Consider the following 17,526-nt stretch of genomic DNA (forward strand, 5'->3'; position numbering starts at 1 on the left):
TAATCTGGAGATTTGGGGGGCAGAAGGTCAGTGTCCGTAAAGCCTCAAGCTGTTCTCCATTGGCTAGTTACCCACTCACCCCACCTTGGTGTCCCTATAGCCGGTCCACTAGAATGCAGTTGCATTTGCCCCCAGACTCCTTGAGGGTAGGATATGGATTGGGACACCATGTAGCCAGGATTTGGTGAATGATAGTGATGTGCTAGTCCTAGGGAAGCCCTCTTCCCCCAAATGGTTTGCTGGTAAGGGATGGAGAGTCTAGCATTTATGTACCTGGTCTGGAGTGAGGCTGGGATGGTGGGCAACAGCACCCCTGCTTCCTGACCCCTCCTTTCCCTCACCTTCTGTGACTTCAGGCTCCCTAAGTTTATGGCCTCTGAGAATGGCTCAACTAGGACATCAGAAGGCGGCAAGTGGAGGAGAACAGGAGGGAGGCAAGTGGCAGGCGAAGCTGCACACAGGAGCACAGCAGCTCTACTTCCTGTGGGTGAGGGGCCTGATGCCTGCACCTAACAGGAGATTGCACAAACCTTTCTGCACAGACTGCCTGCCCACCTAGCCTATGTACCTACTTGCCTCTCCCTCTGGCCACTGCCTCCCACCTGGGGCTGGCATCCCTGCTAAGTCCTGCAGCCTGGACTGTGTCCTCCATCACCATGGGGCTGGCAAGGGGTTGGGCCGGAAACCAGAACCCGCCCTCACATCACTGGGCACTGCTCCTTCCTCATTTTGCTGCTGATTGTAGCCCCAAACAAAATAGACTGAGCTCTTTTACTCCCTCTGGCAGCTCATCTCTAGCTTGCGGGTGTCTTCTGAGGTGTTGCAGACAGCATCAGCCAAGTCGGGGAAGACTGGGTCAACACTGTCAGGACTGGGACAGTGTGCCTGGTTCCTGGATCTCATTCAGCCCTGTCTGTGGGAGGAGAGAAATCTTTGTCGTGGCAGCCTGAGGATGATGCCCCAGCTTCAATTCAGAGATGCCTTTTGGGTGAGTGAAGACTGTCAGGGATTAAACAAGTAGAATGGGAAGAATGGCTGAAATTTCCCCAAGGTAGTTGATTGGGATGTGGTCAAGGGAAGAGAGAGATTTTCTCATAAAAATAGTGGCTGTATTTTGTATTTGTGAAGGTAACCTGGGCCACCGTCCCTCCCTTCTAAGTTGTAAGATAAAGGGGGTCCTCAGCCTGGGGTATGATTTCTTTGCAAGCTTCAAGACAGTGGGTGAGAGATATCCCCTGTACCCCAGGACTGGTTTCTCCTCCAAGTGACCCTCTCCCCAAAGCAGAATTTTTTGAGAAGAGAGTCCAATATGTGGGTGGGAATTTGAGGAGGCCAAATGAAGAAAAGAAGGGAATGGGTCACAGGTTTGGGGACCAAACAAATTGGGATATTGACTCTGTATTTAAGGGCTAGATAAGTTATTTTACTTCTCTAAGCCTCATTTTCCCTACCTACGTAGTGGAGGTTAATATTAATAAATATACCAGTCTACTGGGAGGATTAAACATGGTAATCAAATGTAACAAAGTATCTAGTACATTGCTGGCATTCAAATAGTAATTCTCTTCCCTCACCCAAACCCCCTTCCTTGAAGTCCTTAGGGACCCTTTGAAGAGGCAGGAGGGCTGGTCAATTCCTTGCTCACTTTCTTAGATTCAGTGCAGAGGTAAATCAAATCTTTTCTTCCATGAGAGAATGGCACCCGGCTGGTGGCTTGGCCTACGCCACACAGCCTGCAAGCCCAGTTTGGGCCTCAAATCCCCTCTGATTTTTCTGGCTGTTTTCAGCTTTCTCCTCTGCTCCTGGACTTTGGGCTGTCTCCAGTGCTCAAGGGGGAAAGCTGAGACCTCTGTGGTTAGAGCTGAGGAATGTGATTGTCCCAAGAGCCCCCCTTTCAGCCCCATAGAGGACTCCATGGCCCTTTGCCTCAGTCAACAGCCTCCCCTCCCTGGGTCCTTTTCTGGGACCTGTGACCAGCATGTGAGTGACCTGTTTCGTGCCTACTCTGACCACACAGTGGCTAGAGGGCTGCCTGGGTGGGGCACTCTGTGCCTCTCTGGACCTCTGTTTCCCCATCTCTACAAAGAAGGAGTGGGACCAACCCAGAGAAGTCAATGGAGACAGACCTGGCTTAGCCAATCCCACCACCAGGTTGGCAGCTGGGGATTACAAAAGGGGATGGATAGGTGGCTACAGTGAGGGAGGCAGGGAGTGGTCAGTCACCACATCATTGCTCTGACTTGGAGTATAAGGTTGGGGAAAGGGTAAGGCCTGAAAACCCAGGTTGCTCTGTGGCCAGGATACCCTGATTGTTTTCCCTCCAGGACAACTATCCCACACCAGAGTGCCTGGGCCCACCTTCCCTAGGGCAGAGCTGGGGGCAAGGAGATCTGGGCAGTAGGAGATAGTGTATGAGGAAGCAGGGTGTGGCAGTAGCAGCAGCAACAGAATCAGCAGCAAGAAAGCAGCTTCCTGAGCCGTATCCTGCCACACTCTGCACTTGCCCCACCTCTGAGCCACTGTGAGCTTCATGGGCTCCAGGTGCCTCCTGTCCTCTACTGCTGGCTCCCTGGGCCTGACTTGGGGTACAGCTTCCCTGGGGAAGGCCACATCTGGGAAGTGATTTGTGGAAACCTGTCATACTGACTGACCCTGGCAAATGCCTCAAAAGTTCACTGTCATCCCCATTGTTCCCAGGGCTTTGAATTCTAGCACCACTCCCTGACCCTCAGACCATGAGGACATCTAACACTCACAGAAACATGTGTCAATTCACTCTTTTAAACAAATGAAGTAGTTTTTTGTTTTCCACATTTTGGTGGGAAAATTAAGAGAGCTTAAGTAACTTGTCCAAGATCACAAAGCTTGGATTGAACCCAACAGGCTGGCTCCAGTGCCTGGGTTTTCACCCAGGGTGCTTCATTATTCTCTATCAACATGGCAGATCGCTAAATTTTGGGGCCCCATTGGTGAAATGGACAAAAAAATTCTGTCCTTCCTACCTCTCAGAGAAGTAGGGAGGTAAGACAAGGTTTATGGAAGTATTTTGAAGCTCCATTTATACATAAATCTGTAAAACACAAAAGGCATACTGATCTAACTGCCATGGGATGTTAGGGATAGAGCACAGCCTGCCCCCTCTACTATTTTCCCCTACCCCAGCCCAAGGCAATACCATTAAACCCTGCAGCTTGGCAGCATACTAAAAATGACTAGTCTTTAATAGTGGTAGGAAGCCCTAGAAAAATCATTTCCAACACCACAGTACTTTAATTATCTGGCAATCTCAACTTTCTAGAACACAGGTGTCACCAGCCCTGTTTCTGGCACTAGCTAATAGTAAGGAGAGAAACAAAAGTCATTTTTAAGGAGCTAAGAGCTTAAACTAAAGCCCATACACTTTACTTATACTAGATGGCCCATAGCTTTTAGGTAGGGCCTATGAACTCTGATTTTACCCATAATTTTTACAAGATCAGTCATGTGATTTTTTTAAACCGATATATATAGCAATTAGTAGGGTTCTCCATGGAACTTGATATATATTGGTGATTGACAAATATTGGTGGACCTGAACTTTTAGAGATAGTTTCACAAATATCTGGTAGCCTGATATCAAGAGAGGAGACAAAAAAAAAGTATAAAAAGCAAACAGAATGGCTCATAAGTGGTGGAAACATTCAGCATAGGAGTAGAAAAGTCCTATCCCTCAGTGGGCCTGTATTTGCAAAGTTATCAGTGTTGCCACACAGTATTTATATTTCTTTTATCTGTGGCAGAGCATTCAGATGCAGGCTGCTGTGGGAATGAGGTGAGAGTAGGGCTAGCCATGTAGGAAGGGAAGGGATAATTTGATATATATTAAACACACACCAGGATAAAGAGCATCATGGCTTTGCACGAAGTTTGTAGCTGAGCCTCAGAGCAGGGTCTGTCAGTGAAACAAAGCTGAGGCTGAGAATACAGATGCCCAAGCTGAGAAGGCCTTAGATCTCCAATAACCTGCCTCAGCACCAAGTCAGAGGGGCATAGAAGCCTAGAGAAGACAGGATGCTTCCCCTCACCCCTCCCACACACACAGCTCTCCTCTCCAGTGGCTGTGCTCCAGCAGACAACCAAACTGCATTGCAAGAAACATCTGTCTGCATCCTCAGCACAGGGCTGACAAGTGGGGTATATACTCAGTCAATGTTTGTAGAATAAATGAATGAACAGTGAATATCTACATGGTCCCACCTGCCTTCCTGAACCTATTTTCTCCTCCATTTCACTTTAGTTATATTTACAAATATTTGTTAAGCAGGGTTCTAGACTATGTGGTTTAAACTATACTGCTCAGCCTCACCCCTACATCCAATCAGATGAATGAGACCATCTTGCCCTCAAGGAAGTCACATCCAGTGCTGGAAACTCAGATTCCCTGATAACTGGGCCAGACCTTGTGTACCAAGTGGAGCAGGGCTCTGAGATATGTTTATCCCTCCCACTGTCTCACTATCTCCCAGACCTATATATCTAATGGTCTTTGCAAAAAAAGTCACTGGATATTGTTTTAAGAGAAAAGCTCTAGTCCTGGACCAGGTTTTATTGATATCTACATCCTACCACTTTTGGGGTTATTAAAAGGAAAAATAAGGACCTGAGGAGGCTAGGCCAGAGTTACTACAGTGACCTCTCACCACCACTGTGACCCACCTTTAGGCAGAAGCCACCACAGGGGACTGAGAATAGGCCTGAAATTTTCCTTCTGCTTTGTGGTCACACCTCCCCTCTTTTAAGCTGGTGTCCAGCTTCATCTGGAAAGCTCTGTGCCAAGCATGGAGGGTCTGAGGACCCCAAGAGACAGAGGACAGAGGAAAGTACTACTCCCTAGGTGGGGGCATGAATTACAAGGGAAGCACATGGGACTGAGGCTGGGCCCACCCCTCCCCCATGTGTCCACTCAGCTGATGTAGCTTCTTCCCCTTCCCAGTTTTGAGATTCTGAGGTTCCTCATTTAGGAGACTACAGAGAAAGATCCCATTTTTGACCTGTCCTAAAGCTGCCTGTCCATTACCTCAGGACCTGCCAATAGTGGCCCCAGGACTTCATGGAAAATCAGGAGAGGTTGATATTCATTGGGTACCTGTTCTGTTCTGGACACTTAAAGCTATGAACATACCTTAAAAGCAAAAAATATAAGATCCTAAAAGGAAAGTGGAAAAATAGAAGAAGAAAAAACAGGAATAAAACAGCCTTAGTAGTTTCATCACACAGAGATAGCTGGTAATATTTTGCCGTGTTTCTCTAAGATTCTTAACATAGGTACAAGCTAATTTTCTTGCATTTTAAAATTTATTTTTAATCATGGAAAAATACACCTAACATAAAATTTACCATCTTAACCATTTTAAATGTACAGTCCAAATCCGTAATTACATTCACATTGTTATAAGACCTGCCCCCTCACCCTTTCAACATAATTCCATTTTGAACATATGGTTGTGGATATGGTTTCCTTGTCTTCAAAACAACATTGCTAATGACTGTATAGTCCTACAGCTTGTGAATTTGGTGGACATGCTATGATTTATTTATTCAATCCTCTATTATTGCACATTTAGGTTATTGCCAATTATTTATTATAGACAGTGATGCAATGGGAAGATCTTTGTGTATCAAAGTTTGCATTTGAGGATTACTTCCTTGGGTAGATTCCCAGAAGAGGAGATATTCCTGAGTAAGAAAGTGGGGGTTCTCTAGCATTTGGCACTAGCAGATCCTTTGGAACCCCTCATACCCCTCTGACTAGATAGGAGCTGGAAGACCAAGCTGAGAGGGGCTCTGCTGAGAACGAAAGTCTACTCAGACACTGCACGAGGACTTGCAGTAGGGCAGGCCCTATGGCCTTGAAGGCTGAGGAGGCCAGTGGCTGAGGAGCAGGTCCTCCCGGAGCAACAGGGACTTAGAGGCGAGAGAGGGAGGCCTGGCTGTTCCACCTTTCCAACTGCCTTGTCAGTGTCTCCCTGGTCATGGCTGTCAGAAAGAAAGAGGACAGAAGTTCTCTCTGTACTACTTAGGAGAGTTCTTCAAGACATGGTGTTTTGTGTAAAAAGCACAGAACCAAACTGTGTGTGTGTCTGGCATTCAACCTGCTGTGAAAACTGGGGGAAATAAGCATTTATATTAGCTTAGGCTTGTTTTAACAACGAGAATCTCTGGAATGACGCACAGAGAACTAATTAAAGTGATGACCTTTTGGGGAAGTGAAAGAAAAGAAATTGGTGGGGAACAGGGCTGGTGGCAGTGAGTGCTTTCACTTTTTTATACTGTTTAATTTTTAGACTATGTAAATGTAGTACTTAGTTAAAATTTTAAATTAAAATAAAAATGAAAAGGGAGACATTTATTTCAAGTTCCATGAATATATTTTTATCCAAGTCCCAGCTACTTAAATCAACCCAGAGGAGTAGTAACAGTGCCTGTTTGCTGAGTACCTAATAAAAGCCAGGTACTGTGGCAGTCACTCCACATGTATCCGAGCCCACCCTGCACCGAAGGGTTGTCAATGCCCTTCCATCTCCTACACAGAGCCATGGGCAGGTCAAAGGCTATTCTATGATCACATGTCTAGGGCAAAGCAAGGGCTCTCATGAAGATCTGTCAGATGCCATCATGCTCTGCAACTGAATTCAAGGCAATTGGCTAGTTTGTTCTTGGTTCAATTATAACTCCTGTAGGATAAAAGGATGGCATTGGTTTCTATGGTCTTGGAAGCAGGGTGATTTTTTTTCATTTCTCCTCTAATTTAATGCAAGTGATCACAGATAACATATGTCATTAAAAGAAAAATATGCCGAGACCGGTTTGGCTCAGTGGATAGAGCGTCGGCCTGCGGACTGAAGGGTCCCGGGTTCGATTCCGGTCAAGGGCATGTACCTGGGTTGCGGGCATATCCCCAGTGGGGGATGTGCAGGAGGCAGCTGATCGATGTTTCTCTCTCATCGATGTTTCTGACTCTCTATCTCTCTCCCTTCCTCTCTGTAAAAAATCAATAAAATATATTAAAAAAAAAAAGAAAAGATTGCCTCACTCATAGAATTAATCTGTAATAAATAAAATAAAATGAAAAGCAACTAACTGTTACTTATTAAAAAAAAAAAAAGAAAGAAAAATATCTGTAAACAAAACTAAGAAAGTCCTGTTTGCAAGGCCGAGATGCTAATTTTAGGCAAAAATTGTGGTTCAATAGCATTCTTCTTTCACATACTCTGTGCACACTTTGTAGTCTATGAACCCCTCCCCACCCCTCATCCTCCTCCCACGCCCCCATCCCCCGCCAGAGGACCTGAGAACTTGGCTCATCTGTTCTCATTCCACAGGACATGGCCAACTGTCTGATGGTAATAGTAGATTGCAGAGGTGTGTGGTTGTGCTTGCTCCGTTTTTGCAATGCCTGCAGACAGTCACCTATAGGATTTACTGGCTGTAGTGTCCTGGGTCAAGATTGTAGCCCATACCTTTGATTTTATCTTCGGTGGAAAACAAGATCTGTTTCTCAATGACCTTCTTTGCACTGTAATTTCCAGGAACCTGGGGGCTTTTTCTTGCTGCTCCTAATACCTATCCACAACTAAGGTAGCCCCTGAAAAGGAAAGAAAGGGCCTTGCTTGGGCTTTCAAAGAGTGGGTGAGGATTTGGAAAATGGCAGAAGGACAAGTGACACTCCAGGTGGAAGGATGACATGGGCAAAGGTGTGGAGGGGGAGTGGGCACAGTGGGTTTGGGAGACAGCTTTCTGGCCTAGAGGATCGTTCAGAGTAGGAAGGGAAGATCCCAGCTGATTGTGAAAAGTCCTGACAAGACTTAGATGGTGACAGAGATACTGTTTTCTGCCTTTTTGCAACCTCTCCAGTGGTGGCTGTTTCCTCTCATGCAAAGGGGGCTGAAGGCTACAAGTTGTGGGCAAGATACCCTCCCTCCTCACCCAGAGCCTAACTAACACTATGAACTGCACAATGAAAGGAACTTGGGGTAGAAGCTAAAACCGTTGGCTTCCAGCAAGAGACAGTGGTGCCCTGTGCCTTGAGGGCTGCTCACACCAGGGCTCCCCACTGTGATAGCTCCAGAAGGTCCCTTCCTTACAGGCTGAGTAATTCCCCTTCTTGAGGCTCAGAAGGGAACAAGCTTCTTTGAAGCCTCACCTGGCCCTCACCCTCACTTGCTGGGAGCCTTGGAGAATCATTTCCCCTGTCTGAACTTCAGTTTCCATATCTGTAGGATGTCAGAGTTATGTTCACCTAAGAAGATGAGGAGGCTCAGGGCAATGCTAAAGGGACTACCTTCTGCTGCCCTTCATAGAACAGGTCCCAAGGGACCCAGATTTATAATTGGATATGCACTATACTTTAGGGTGAGCCTCATATGTGGATTCTCCTATTCTCAGAATTCCTTTCCAACTCTGTTCACCATTACATATTAAATTTCACCATTAGAGACCCTTCCCATGGCTTCAAGTGACAAGATGCATTTAATTCCAACAATAGCCCTGTGAATTTTGTATTATTTCTATTTTACAGAGAGAAAACCAAGGGGATGTGTGCCTGGGGATGCCACCCAGATGGATTTTGGGGCTAATAGGCCAGGCCTGGTGCTATCTTCTCAGGCCTGGATCAGAGAGCCCTTTGGGGTTAGTGGGAGGGTGTTGTGGTTTGCTGAGACTTAGAACCCTGAGCAATTGATGACCGTACAGGCAGATGAGTGACAGCCACTTCTGCTGATGTTGACAGGCCACCTACTATTGGGTAACAGGAAGTGCTAGCTGGAGCTCAAGTAGCAGTCAGGGTGAGGATGGACTGGCCAGTTGATACTCAGGGCTTCCTAGCTATGGAAATGAAAAAACATATGCTGAACCATACAGGAGATGAGAGGAGGAGGTGATGAACTGAGGCAGGAGAGTGCTTCAAGGAACAACAAAGAGGCCTGTGTGACTGGGGTAGAGAGATGAGGTAAAGAGTAATTGGAAATCAGGTCAGAAATGTAACAGCGAGCCAGATCTTATAGGACTGTAATTCTTAAAAAATCCCAATGTCCAGGCCACACCCCAAGCCAATTACCTCTGAATTTGGAGATGGGGACTGAGTATCAATATTTTTCAAAGTTCTCCAGTGTTTCCAAAGTGAGACACAGTTGAGAATCATTGGTGTAGATAACAGTGATGATCCTGGATGCGCTGCCATTGCTAAGGAACAGACATCTGGCTTTTACCATTTACATGACTCCATTTTACTCTCTTGTGAATGAGTAGAGGGCAGAGGTTAATTTTGTTTTTTTAACCTTATAATCTTATACAATTACTTTTTTATTTTAGTAAACTAGAGGCCCAGTGCACGGCCTTCATGCACTGGAGGTGGGGTGGGGGGAGGGGGGGTCCTCACCCTCTCACAATCCGGGATCCCTCTGACAATCCAGAACTGCTGGCTCCTAACCACTCACCTGCCTGCCTTCCTGATCATCCCTAACCACTCTGCTTGTCTGCCTGATTGCCCCTAACCACTCGCCTGCCTGACTAATCACCCCTAACCATTTGGCTGCCTTCCTGATTACCCCTAACCACTCTGCCTGCCTGCCTGATGCCTCTAACTACTCACCTGCCTGACTGCCTAACTGCTTGCCTACCTGCCTCATGGCCCCTAACCACTCTGCCTGCCTGTCTGATCACCCCAACCACCTCTGCCTCCTGCCTGATAGCCCCTAACCACCTCTGCCTGCCTGCCTGATGCCCCTAACAACTCTGCCTGCCTGATGCCCCTAACTGCTCACCTGCCTGTCTGATCTCCTGTAACTGCTCGCCTACCTGCTGCCTGATTGCCCCTAACCATCTTTGCCTCCATCCCCGCTGCTGCAGTTTCATCTGGAAGGACATCTGGAATGATGTCCAGAAGGTCATTTGGCTATCCAGTCTAATTAGCATATTATGCTTTTATTATTATAGATATACATAACATAAAATTTACCATTTTAACCATTGTAAGTGTGCAATTCAGTAGCATAAAGTACATTCACAATGTTATACAAGCATTACCACTATCTATTTCTGGACCATTTCATCATCCCAAACAGAAACTCTGTACCCATTTATACATAAAAAAGGCTAATAAGCCAAGTGTCCCTGTGGGAGCTCAACCGAGAGACCGGGGGTTTGATCACTCTCTATGACATGCGCTGACCCTCAGGGGCTGGCACAGGATGAAGGGAGGCCCCATCCAGCAGCTACAAGGCCCCGATTGGCCCTGATCACTGGCCAGGCCTAGGGACCCTACCGGTGCATAAATGTCATGCACTGGGCCTCTAGTTAAACAATAATTCTCCATCTCCATTCCCTTTTCTCCTACTTCTTTCTACTTTCTTTCTCTATGAATTTGCCTAAGTAGGAACCTCATATAATAATTGTCCTTTTGCATCTGGTTTACTTCACTTAGCATAATGTCTTTCAGGTTCACTCATATTTTAGCATGTGTCAGAATTTCATTCCTTTTTATGACTGAACACTATTCACTCACTTTGCTGAGCCTCAGTTGTTCATCTGTAACATGGAACAATAACAGCACAGTGGACTTCTCTGTGAATTAGAGGTGATAAGATATTAAGAACACTGGCCTCTCCCTATACACATCCTACCCTGTTCCTTTCCCTGAACCTGGCCCTGCCTCCTATTAAGCTCTTAGGAAATCCTTGTACCTTTTTCTGCCTGACTCAGGACTCTCCTTCAGCTGGCCTCAAGCCACATCTTCAGACACCTATCCAACCCTCTCAGATCTCTCATTGCTGCCTTTCACTCAGACTTACAGTTTTGAGCATCACACTTCCAGGCTCTTAAACCGGAGGGGCTCATTTTCTCTACCTGGACTTGTGCTCACCCCCAACCCCAACCCCTCCTTGTTCTATGTTTTCAATACATTTTGGTTTCATAAAGCAGAAGGAAGAAGTAGGATATTGAGCTGGGCCTTTAAGATTTGAGATGGTGGAGGGGAAGTGGGCAGTCATCACAGACTGGGGAGAGGGGACTGTGATAGTGGAGACTTTTCCTTCCTGATAATGGAGGAGGCCTATTTAAAAGAACAAAGCTTTTAAGCCAGACAGACTTTGGTCTAAAGTCTGGCACACCCATAAAATTGCTGTTTGGTCCTGGAAAAATTATAAAACTTCTCTCATCCTCAGTGTCCTCAAACAATAGCACCCTTCAGTCACTCTTACTGAGATAAGAGACACCAGATGCACACAGTAGGTCCTCTTTTGGTGCTTGTGTTGCCCACCTCAACCTCATCTAGGTATGTGGGATTCCTGGGAGGCCCTGAAAGTTCACAGAGTCTCACAGGGTCTCCAGAAGGTTGCAAGGTACTTTCAGACACAGGCCTACAGGCTTCCCAGCATGTTGGGACCAAGCAAGGACCCAAGGCAAGGGGACCCAGATGTGTTAGGGAACTAGCCAGCTGGGTTGCTCAGTTACTCTGGTGAGGAGCCCTGGGAGGCCCTGCAGGGCCATCTGTCAGACTCGGGGGAGGGAAGGTGGTCAATGGAAATACATTTCTAATCTCAAGCTCTTGTCAGCCCAGCTAAAACCAGAATAGCTCATCTAACCACATCACATTTGGTTCTTAAAATATAAATGTCTGTCTATGCCTTCTCAATTCTCTCCCTGTGACACCTATCCTGAACTATCTTAGAAAATCTGCAAATCATCTCACAATTATCTGTTTATTCATGGTTCCTTCCAATCCTTGGGTCAGAACACATCTAGACCAAAAACACCTAGTACAAGGACAGGTCTTCTCTGTGGAACCTCCAACTGCTCACAGACCACTAGTGAAGAGGTGCTTGTCACCTGTTGAGGCAGCTTTCCCTGCATTCCATAACTGGGGTCTCTTAAGCTCTTGGAAAACACTTCCTTGTATTGAACTGGAGTTGGCCTCCCTGTCTATCCCCCTGAGTCTCTCTCTTTTTTTTTTTTATTCCCCTGAGTCTTGCCTAGGGCTCTGAGGACATCATCCACAGATCTCTCCCTAGAAAACTTCTAACACATGCTGAGCAGTGGGGAAGAGAGATCTAATAATGGCTTTGGAAGGTAGAAGAAAGGAAAATTGTTTCCTGCTTTTACCCTACCATTCTTGTACAAAACCTTTCTAATGTCTGACATGCTCTTGGATTTATAAGCTCTTTGTTTTTTTAAAAAAAATTCTTTTTTAAAAAGAACACAACCTCTGTTTCTAATGGCCCCACAAAGATCTACAGGTGACATTATTCCTCAAGGATTCCTCAAGGGCCTTTGCTTGGGATCTTCTCCTCATCCAACCCTCCTTCTGGGATACTCTGGGTAAGGAACCAGCTTGCCTACTCTACTGAAGTCTTAGGTCATCCATCCATCCATCCATCCATCCATCCATCCATCCATCCATGGCAGTGTTTGGTCCTTCGGCTTCCTCAGTTTGCTGAATAAAAACAGTGAAGGTGAGACCCACTGTGGGGTAATAGGCGAGGGGGAGGGGAAAGAGCCTGGTTGCTACTCATTGACTTGCTCTCTCAGAGCCTCAGTTTCCATATTTCTGTAACTATTATAAGAAGTAGAGGGAATGAGTCTGTCTGGTTTATTTAAAGGTGCTGGGTAATGAGCCTTTGAATTTGCAGGCAAATGGTCTGGTTTCCTCCATGGGGCACCTCACAAGCCAACAGTCATGAAGCCACATTGTCTCAAGAGTCTCCCTGAGGCATGTGTTAGAGATTTTCTAGTTATTTTCAGATATAACTTACTCCAGTTCAACAAACTAAGATCAGAATTTCACTCTCATTCAGTTTAAAGTTTCCCAGGCTTCATTTGTGTATTTGAAGCCTATGATGGGAAAAGAGAATAGGGTCCATTTCTTCACTTGCTATGTTCTACACATACCCACTTGCTGGAATACTTGCTGCATGCTGGAGGCTAATTCCAGCACCTACTTCCAGCTTCTCCTGACATCTCCATGAACAGGACTCTAAAAGGGTGAAAGATTTGTTTTCCTGGTGCTATTGTAACTGCTGAAAGTGTAGTAGGTGGTAGGTGTCCACAGATCAGCTCTTCCTCTTCTGAATACCTTGGTAGGCTCTTTGCCAACCCGCCCCCCTGGAGTAGTACCCTCTGCAGTATCTGCCTGTTTTTTGCTGCTGTCTGCCTTAGACCCCTCATAATCATATCCAACAGTTCACTCCACACAGTTTCTTTTGGTGCCTCCTCTCACCCTGCCAGGCAGTTCTCAAGGGTAGAGTTACAGGATGCTCTTCTGAGTTACCTTCTGTGGCCCCCACTTAGTTCCAAAGTAAAATATCAGTGCCAATCCCTGGACAGGCCAGCCACCCAGCCTCACTCTTCCCTCAGCCTCCAGGCAGCTCCAGCCCATCTCCTGACTTCAGATTTCTCTAAGTAAGACACTGCCACTGGTTGTCATGGCTTCCAAAAGCCAGCATACACATATGAAACTCCCTACTAGAAGGTCAATTGAAGGTCACTTCTTCTCCTTATAGCCATTTCATAGTCAGAAAGGCCCAGAGAGGGCAAGGGACTTTACCAACGCTACCATCTTAGTCTTGGAAGATGGGAACCAAATTTAAGGCTTCCCCCTCCAAGATTAGAGGTTTAGCTGTTCTCTGATGTACTTTATGTTCTGAAATTCAATGGAAAGGAGCACTTAAAAAAGAGTATGCAGCCTTTTAAATGGATCCTCTGGTAGGGGAGAGTGTGTGGGCTGTGGTGGGTAGATGGTGCTGGCCACACTGGGGGAAGGCTCTTTCTGGTGGGGGTGGTGCAACAGGCAGAAATGGGGCAGGGCATGGGGACCTACCATTTGCAGAACAGTCACTGAGCTTGGGGCTTTGAAGAGAGGTAAAGGAATGGGAGGTTAAGAGCCAAGATCTTGGTCTGGGAGACCTGGGTTCAAATCTCAGCTGTGCTCTGCAGGTTAGGTAACCTCTCTGGGTTCCCTAGTCCTCAGCTATTACATGAGGGTAATCATCTTAGCCCAGTATCTGCATCAGAGAAAGTTCTGATCACTATTCTCACCTGATTTCATTGGCTTCTCAGATTAACCCTAGGTGGTAGGAACTATTAAGACCATTTTTCCAGGATTGGGGGTCGAAGTAGAGAGTAGAAGTTGAGAACAACCAGGGTCACCAGATGGGATGTGAATCCATATCTAGTCTGCTGAACTCTGTCCAGTCTGTCAGAAAAAGCCTGGGAACCCTCCCTGACTTGGCAGCCAGTCTGTCCTGATGGGTTTGTGCTCTAGAGGGGTGACTATCAGGGTCAGGAGAGAGGTTGGTCTCTGACACCACTTCCTCAATGAGGAAACCAGGTTCTAAGAAGGGAAGTAACTTCCTCAGAGCCCGGGTCTCTGAAGCTACCAAGAGTGATATGGGCAGGAAAAGAAGGAAGTGATGGAGGGTACAGAAAATGTTTCTCTACCCAATAGGAGCATGGCAGGGTCATGGCCACCTCACAGGCCTAGACAATGGTTCACACCCAGATCCACCTAGAGTGGGAAGCAGGTGGGCTGTCCCTGAGCAGAACAGGATAATACTTAGGCCTTCCCTACACTGTCTTAAGGCTGAGGCAGGAATATGCTTCCTCCTACCCAGAGCTTTCCTGAGTACCTCCTCCAGAAGCCTCAAGAGATAGCCTGCAGCCCTGATCTGGTCCCTTCATGGGGAATGTGAGGCCCAGAGTGGCCACCCACAGAGCATAGATGGCAGTCCTGTGATCTACATCTGGCTTGAGCAAGACTCTCAAAGGAGGGAACTGCATCTGTTGGCCACCTGGCATCCTATCTCAAGGTGGGTTACCTTAGATGCCACATTATGGGGCTTCTGGCTACTTGCTGGCTGTCAGTGCTTTGTCTGCAGAGCCAGCACAGCCCTTCTCCAAGGCAGCATTCCTCAACTGAATAACCTGAAGTACAGCTTTGATTTGAAGAGGAATTTGAATGATAATTTTCAAAAATAATTTTAAATCAGTTTTTCTGATGTTTCAAATTTTTAAAAAACAGTTCATGGGATTGAATGACTGGTGTAGGTATGCGGCTTTGGGAATAGGCCAACCTAAGTTCGTATCCCAGATTCTGACCTTTACCAGGTGAGTGACCTTGGGCCTCCTCATCACCATCCTTACCTCCTTGGGTGTGTGTTTTCAATTAGATAATGGCTGTGATGTTCTTGGTGAAGTGTGTGGCAGGTGGACTCCACAAATAGAAATTTCACAAAGGGCAAAGCAATGGGCAGGTTTCAGGTGACAGAGGCAGTGGGTGGAAAGAAAGAAGTGAGAGACCTTCCTTCTGGTTGCATTGGCATTCTGTAAATGTCAGCCTGAGCCCATAAGTGAGGGGGACCAATAAGGAGCTCTTGATATTTAGAGGATGAAGTTGGTAGGGTACAGGAAGAGAAAGTCAGGGTGGACTATGGATGGAGTGATCTGGTGCTGGGTCTTGTACTGTGGAGAACCAACTGATTAACTGATTAACTGATTGAATGATTAGTACATTTGTTTCCTCAACAGCATACTTCCCAGCTCTGAACAATGAATCAGAACTCACCCCCTTGAGGAGGTGGCTGAGGGTGCAGTCTCAGGAAGGTTGCAGCTCCTGGGGACTCAGGCACTTTCTTATAATAGGCTAGTCATTTTTGATGGTAGTAACACCTGCTAGTACCACCTGCTAGTGCCTCTGGCTCCAAGCAGACAATGAACAAGATTCTTGAGCTGGTGGCACTTTGGAGACATGAGCTCCTGGGGACTCGGCCTGCAAGGCCCCTCACTGCCTTCTGCTTCCTCCAGAACAGCCAATGTAGGTTCAGTTTTGCTTCTCTTTCTACTCTGAGAATAAGGACAGGGATTCCTACGGAGACTCAAGTTGAGCATGGACTGGCAAGAAAGAGGAGAGTGTCTTATTGCAGGGCTAGAATCCTGTCAGAGTTCACTGCTCAACTCCTTGCCATCTCTCCCAGGCACATCGTGGATTAATAATAGGTCCCTTGTCCTACTTCTGTCTGTGTGATCTCAGCTAGGCCCTTCACTTCTTTGGACCTCAGTTTCCCCAAGGACTGGGAGAGGGCACTGGACAAGATGCCTCCCTTATGGTGATCTGTGGAGTTCAGACCTGAATGCTGATGTCCAGCTTAGAGTGACCTCCTCATGGGGAAAGGGCAGGAGGCCTCCAGATTCATTTTCCTTCTGCCATGTAGGTCCAGAGGGAGGGAAGAGACTGAGACTGAGGGGCAAGAAGCCATAGTCTCCTTGCTGGTTAGTGGGCAAATTGCTGTCCATGAAAGCCACAGAAATAGAAGTCTGGCCCAGCTTAGCCCAGAAACATCAGCCTGGACACTGAAGCTGTCCCAGGCCCCAGAATAGGACTGCAGAGGGTTTGGGGTACAACTTTTTTCTGCTGGTGCCCTGAGTGGCCAATTAAGGTCCAGACACCCTGATTGTCACCCTGTGGGCAGTGGAGCCTAGGCCTAAGGAATTTCTAGGAATGCGGAAGAAAGAATAAGCTTGGGGTCCTAATTACTACAGGCCTAAAGATACCACTATTCTGAGTTTGTTGAGTGTGGGCTGGGTTTTACACAGGGCCAGTTAGTATAACTAGGGCTACCTCTACCCTTTCCTACTACATCTGACCTTCCTCGGGAGTACCACCAGCTTTGACTTTAAGACAGTAGACTTCCACCTCCAAGAGTGTGTGGAAGCTTCCTTGATTCTCTGAGCTCTGAGAGATGGGGATATGGTGTGTGAGATCAGAGAAATGGAGCTCTTTTTCCCAGTTTCTGAGGCTATCTTGGGGTCTCTGAAGAAAGAAAAGAAGACATTAGGTGCTGAATCTTGACCTGATTTCCAATTACCTGGCTGAGTGCCCTCAAGGGTTTTGGACCCTTCCTCAAGAATGGATGCATGGATAAGAAACCAAGGTAAATGCTGGTACTCACTGCCTCCCCAAACCACATCAAAATTATAAATAAATACGGAACAACTTTCATTCATAACCACCTCAAATCTGGCTGAATAGAAGCCCTACAGCTAGAGAATTAAAGAAGGAACCACACTGAGTCTGGTAGGAGGGGTGGAGGCATGGAACAGGCTTGTCCGACACCCACATGTGGCGTGTTTTTAATTGGGAGGAATATCTTAGCCACAGAGCGCCCCCATGAGGAGCAAGGGGTCCCAGCCCCACACCAGATCCCCAGCCCAGGGATCCAGTGTTGGGAAGAGAAGTCCCAATAATTTCAGGCTGTAAAAACCAGCAGGGATTTTGGCTGAGTGACATAGAGGCTGCTGGACTCTCAGGCAATTCCTCTTAAAGGGCTAGTGCACAGACTTACTCAAACTCTAAGCTCCAGCACTAGCGTAGAAGTTTGAAAGGATCCAGGGTCATACAAGGAGAAACTAACTTGTGTGGCATGAGGGCAAGAACTCGGGGGGCAGCTTTCTCCCAGACAAAAGTGTTGGCACCTCCCCCCAACAGAGCTGACTGGCAGG

The 17,526-nt window shown here is 46.8% G+C and overlaps 1 protein-coding gene across 5 annotated transcripts in view; it reads left to right on the plus strand.

Annotated features, from left to right (window-relative positions):
• The first annotated feature begins 741 nt into the window (after nt 1–741).
• The window catches only part of PSTPIP1 (proline-serine-threonine phosphatase interacting protein 1), a 53,819-nt gene continuing 37,034 nt past the window's right edge, over nt 742–17,526 (plus strand). For 4 of the 5 annotated variants that reach the window (XM_081084328.1, XM_081084331.1, XM_081084327.1 and 1 more), the window contains exon 1: nt 742–988. In XM_081084328.1, the coding sequence (XP_080940454.1) occupies nt 953–988 (36 nt within the window). In that variant the 5' untranslated portion in view covers nt 742–952. The remainder of the gene's footprint in view (nt 989–17,526) is intronic. The other variant, XM_081084330.1, reaches the window with a different exon arrangement.

This window comes from Myotis nattereri, assembly GCF_964212035.1.
Source record: "Myotis nattereri genome assembly, chromosome: 1".
NCBI classification, from domain to species: Eukaryota; Metazoa; Chordata; class Mammalia; order Chiroptera; family Vespertilionidae; genus Myotis; species Myotis nattereri.